Here is a 4,628-nt window from a genome sequence, read left to right on the forward strand (position 1 = left end):
TGTAAGGGGGAAGTGAGAAGGTATTATAGAAAAGTCACACAAAAACAGTCTAGATATATAGTAGATTGAATAAATGGATTAAATATATAAATAGGCCTCTTATTTGACCCATTTTTGTAATTTACCCAAAGAAAAATGGTAACGAAAGCAAACCAAAGAGAATGTAAAGAAAAACACTGAAAATAAAAAGTTGTACAATAATAACTGTAATGTGAAAACCGTATTTTAAAATACATTTTAAAAAGATATGTAAAACGATATATAAAAAAAAATACAATCTTAAAATGGGAAACTTTTATTTTTATAATCTATATTTAATTCTAATTCAAAAGGTTGGTTAAGAATATCTACTGTTTTTTTAAACACATTAGGCATCTCTTGAACGGTGTAGTTATCTGTATGATTCAAACTCCATTTAACTTGAATAAAATTATCAATATGTTATGACTTTAACACACCAATAAACATATAGATTGTCACATCAGATAAATTTTTAACTATTTTACTTTAGAGAACGATGATATCTTGATAATTTTAGACATGTTAAACAGATTTCGAATTATTAGTGTAAAAAGCAAAACAAATAAAATATGGGATTCATGTGTTAAAAAAATTATTGATCAAGGCGTAATATGTTCACAAATAATTGGTTAAATGTTTTATATATCCATATTTAAAAGATTAAAGACTCAATGAATAAAAAATAAATTGATTAGGTTAGGTACTCAAATATGCATTTTACCTATATTAAAAGAAAAACTACCAAAAAAGAAAAGAATACGCTTTGTCGTCTGGATAGTTTAATAATTGTCGTTTGGAAGCAACGACAACTTCTTTCTTATGCAGACATATGCTTTGTTTTGCAGAGCTGAGGTGCAGTTTCATTTGGGCAACAATGGCTATGCCTACTCGAAGCTTAAGCTTTCATCCTCATACCCCTCGCTTTAATGCACTGACTAGCGCCATAACTTCTTGTCTTCAAGCTTTAAATCCACAAAATTCTAGTCCTTCACACATCAATCCAGCTCCTTTGAACCAATTCTCACCTACCCTAAACTCCCAATTAGTCATTGATGTCATCAACAATCAAGACAATCCTTACCACGCCCTCTTCTTTTTCAACTGGGCATCCAACCCTTATCCTAATCCTAACAATTATTCTCATACTCAACGCTGTTATGTTGCCATTACTGATCTTCTTCTTTCCCACTCGCTCTTTTCAGTTGCCTCGTCTCTCCTAGAAAAATCTAATAGACTAAATGATTTCTTAGGGAGTAAATTTATAACTGCATGTGGTAATCGTGGACATATTGAAGGTGCAATCTTTTGGTTTCACAAAGCCAAAACGATTGAAAGGGGGAACTGTTTGTTTTCTTATAATGCGATTCTGAATGTGTTGGTGAATGCCAATCAGATTAAATTGGCCCGCATCTTTTTTGATCAGATAAGATGTGGAGTTCCAATTGTCCCGGATGAATCGACGTATGCAATAATGATCAAGGGGTACTGTAAATTGGGTATGATTGAGGATGCGCGGAAGGTGTTTGATGAAATACCCAGTGAGCCAAATTTGGTTTGTTATAATACCATGATTAATGGGTATTGCAAGAAAGGTAATATGGATCAAGCAATAAAAATATTTCATCGGCTATTGGGCAGTAAGGATTGTTTTCCCTGTACGGTTACTTACACCACTTTGATTGATGGGTACTGTAAGAAAGGTGAGTTTAATGAGGCAATGAAATGGATGGATGGGATGAAACTTCGAGGTTGCAAGCCCAACCTATTGACTTACAATGCCATAATATACAGCTTGTGTTTGCGGGGAAATGTTGATGAGGCTAAGAAATTGATGGCAGAGATGAGATTAAATGGTGTGAAAGAAAATCTGGCCACTCATATGAGTATATTGAAGGGACTCTGTCGTGTGGGGAACTCAAATGATGCTGTTAACTATCTTGGTGAAATTATCAGAAAGGGAATGAAACCTGATGAAAAAGCATATGGACTTGTTGTTAATGAATATTGCAAGATGAGGAAACCCAATGAGGCAATTTCCTTGTTGAAACAAATGCCAGGCAAAGGCATTAGCCCTAGTGTTTCAAGTTTCAATTCAGTGTTTAGGCTGCTTATGGAGCTTGGTGAGCTTGGTACAGCAATTTTGCTGTTGAATCAGATGCAAGGAATGGGTTGTAAACCAAATTTGGTGTCATATAACACAGTGATTTGTGGACTTTGTAAGGCCAGAAATAGAATGCAAGATGTTAAAGAGATTCTGAACAAAATGCTTAGCAGTGGTTTTGCAATTGATGCCACCATGTATAGTTCCTTAATAAAGGGATATTGTGAGAACGGGGATGAAGAAATTGCAACACAGGTTTTCAATGAAATGGTTCATCAGAATTATGTCCTTAATCCAGATAGCTTTAGAGTTTTTGTCAAGCAGTTGTGTGAAAAGGGAAAAGCTGTTGAGGCTGAAAAATTATTCAAAGATCTGATTGAGAGATGCTCGGTTGTTGATGTGGAAGCCTACAAGAGGATCCTAGATGAGCAATTGGTAAAGTTTCCGGTGAGAGGTAGAGAGGAATCGAGTACATAAAGTATTCTTATAAAGTTATCAGGGTCTTTTGAAGGAGATGATATTAAGAGTAGCAGGGCAAGTGGAGTTAAAATTTCAGAAGAAATTAAAAGGAGAGTAGCAGAAGGAATGGATTGCAACAGGGAAGCATTTGAAGGCTTTCAGTTAGTGGGGTAGGCAGGATCAAACAAGAGTAAACATGTAAGCCTAATGTTGGTTTACAAAATTGAACATGTTAAGAAAACTAAAATTAAACAATCACTTATATTAGAATGTATGTTATGATTCATCAAGTCTATTCAATTGTGTCCTGATAGTAATTGTGGATCTGCTGCAATGCTTGTGAGAAGTTTGTGTCAAGATCACCCCAGGCCCAGCTGAGTGTCATGGGGACGGGACTGGTCAAGGCTAAATCCCCGTGTAGCACCGAGACTTCCCCAAGTCCTTGGCCAGATGTGAGCACGGACTTTTCCGACTCTCGTGATGAAATTATAGTTGCCTTTGCTCAGTATGTTACAGGTGGACCTCACGTCGCGTCGTACGAAATCACGAATCGGAACCCAATGAGCAAAAGCTAGAAACAGCTTATTGTCTCAGTAGTCTAAAAATGTGGAAAAACCGAACAAGGAAAATGGGCCAACTTTAGACTCTCGTAAATTCAAAACACGAGCTCCCGATTTCCATCTATTTTTATTAACGTTTTCATTAATTAATTATTATTATCATTATTATTACTATTATTATGATTATTATTATTAGCTTCTTAAAAAAACAAATAAACAAATAAATAAAACAAAAAAGATACGAATGATTGGGGGATGGGATCTAATTAAATGGATAGGCAGGAGTTGAAAAAGGAGAGAAAAAGTCAGAAAAAAGGATGCTGCTCATGAGATAGGCGGGACGGGAATGGTAGGAACTGATTTGGGGCTGTTCTAATTAAAAAAAAAAAATTTGGAGTTCGAGAGGGGAGCAGAAAATTGAGAGGAGGAGCTGCTAAAAGAAAAGAAAATTGGAAAAAGCAGAGAAGAAAATGGAACCGGAACAGAGGTGAGGGAGGAGAGAGGAGATAGAAAAAAAAGGGAGAGGAGAGCAGGTGGGAGAGCAGAAAATTGAAAAGAAAAGAAGAGGGAAGAAAATAAAAAGAGTAAAGGAAAGAAATTGAAAGATTAGGAGAAGGGAGTGATGGAGAGAGGCGAAATTGAGTGAAACTCGGTGAAAATGGAGTAAAAATTTATCACTTTTGGACGATATTTTCTACAAAAATCATCATTTTGTTCGGGGTTCCACACTCCAAATAATTACGGACACGGGATAAGGAGTCGGTTCATCATCGTGAGTTTCGGCCACCGGATCTCGTTCGAGGCGTTCGTTGGAGTCTACCTCTATGTCAATGCTGGACCAAAGCTCGGAAAGTAACTTTTTAAAGGGTTTAAAAGTCTCCTTAAGATACTATGTGGTTTTAATCTTCATTAGTCGCATGCTATTTTTAGGAATCGTTTAGATGTTCCGTGTTTTGGGCTGATTATCATTTTTTCTTATTCAAAATATAGGTATAGTTATATTTGTATTTTACTTACTTAATTATAGTATTAGTCATATAATTATAATTATAGTTATAATTATTGTTTTAAGTTATAGGTATAGCTCTTACGTTTATTAATTTATCACTTTCGTTAAATATTAATTTCATTAGATTGGGATAACTATTTTAAAGTTTTAGTTTTTTTAGGATCAGAGGCATGTTTATAGTTGCAATTTATTTCTTAATCCCAATAGGTTAGATATCCTCTAAAATAGCCTTTAAAAATATTTAATACGTAATATATAATTAATTGCAGATAAATGGTAGTTTAGGAATAAAATTAACCCACTAGAGATAGATAGATAGATAGATAAAGACCACAGTTTCAATGTCATGTTGATATGTTAGTGCCTTAGGAATTATTTGAGTCTTATTTCATCGAGTTCGGTTTCGTAGTGTAATTCCGAAGACGGGTTCCAATATCCCGTGGCTAACGTTTATTTGTTTTGCAGGTTTAATAGATTT

General features: G+C 34.9%; 1 protein-coding gene across 1 annotated transcript; it reads left to right on the top strand.

Annotated features, from left to right (window-relative positions):
* The first annotated feature begins 859 nt into the window (after positions 1-859).
* LOC136202106 (pentatricopeptide repeat-containing protein At1g09900-like) lies at positions 860-2,876 on the top strand. Its single transcript, XM_065992579.1, has one exon. It carries the CDS (start codon positions 896-898, stop codon positions 2,597-2,599), a length of 1,704 nt encoding a protein of 567 aa, XP_065848651.1. The 5' UTR covers positions 860-895; the 3' UTR covers positions 2,600-2,876.
* The last annotated feature ends 1,752 nt before the right edge of the window (positions 2,877-4,628 follow it).

This window comes from Euphorbia lathyris, chromosome 8 (genome assembly GCF_963576675.1).
Source record: "Euphorbia lathyris chromosome 8, ddEupLath1.1, whole genome shotgun sequence".
NCBI classification, from domain to species: domain Eukaryota; kingdom Viridiplantae; phylum Streptophyta; class Magnoliopsida; order Malpighiales; family Euphorbiaceae; genus Euphorbia; species Euphorbia lathyris.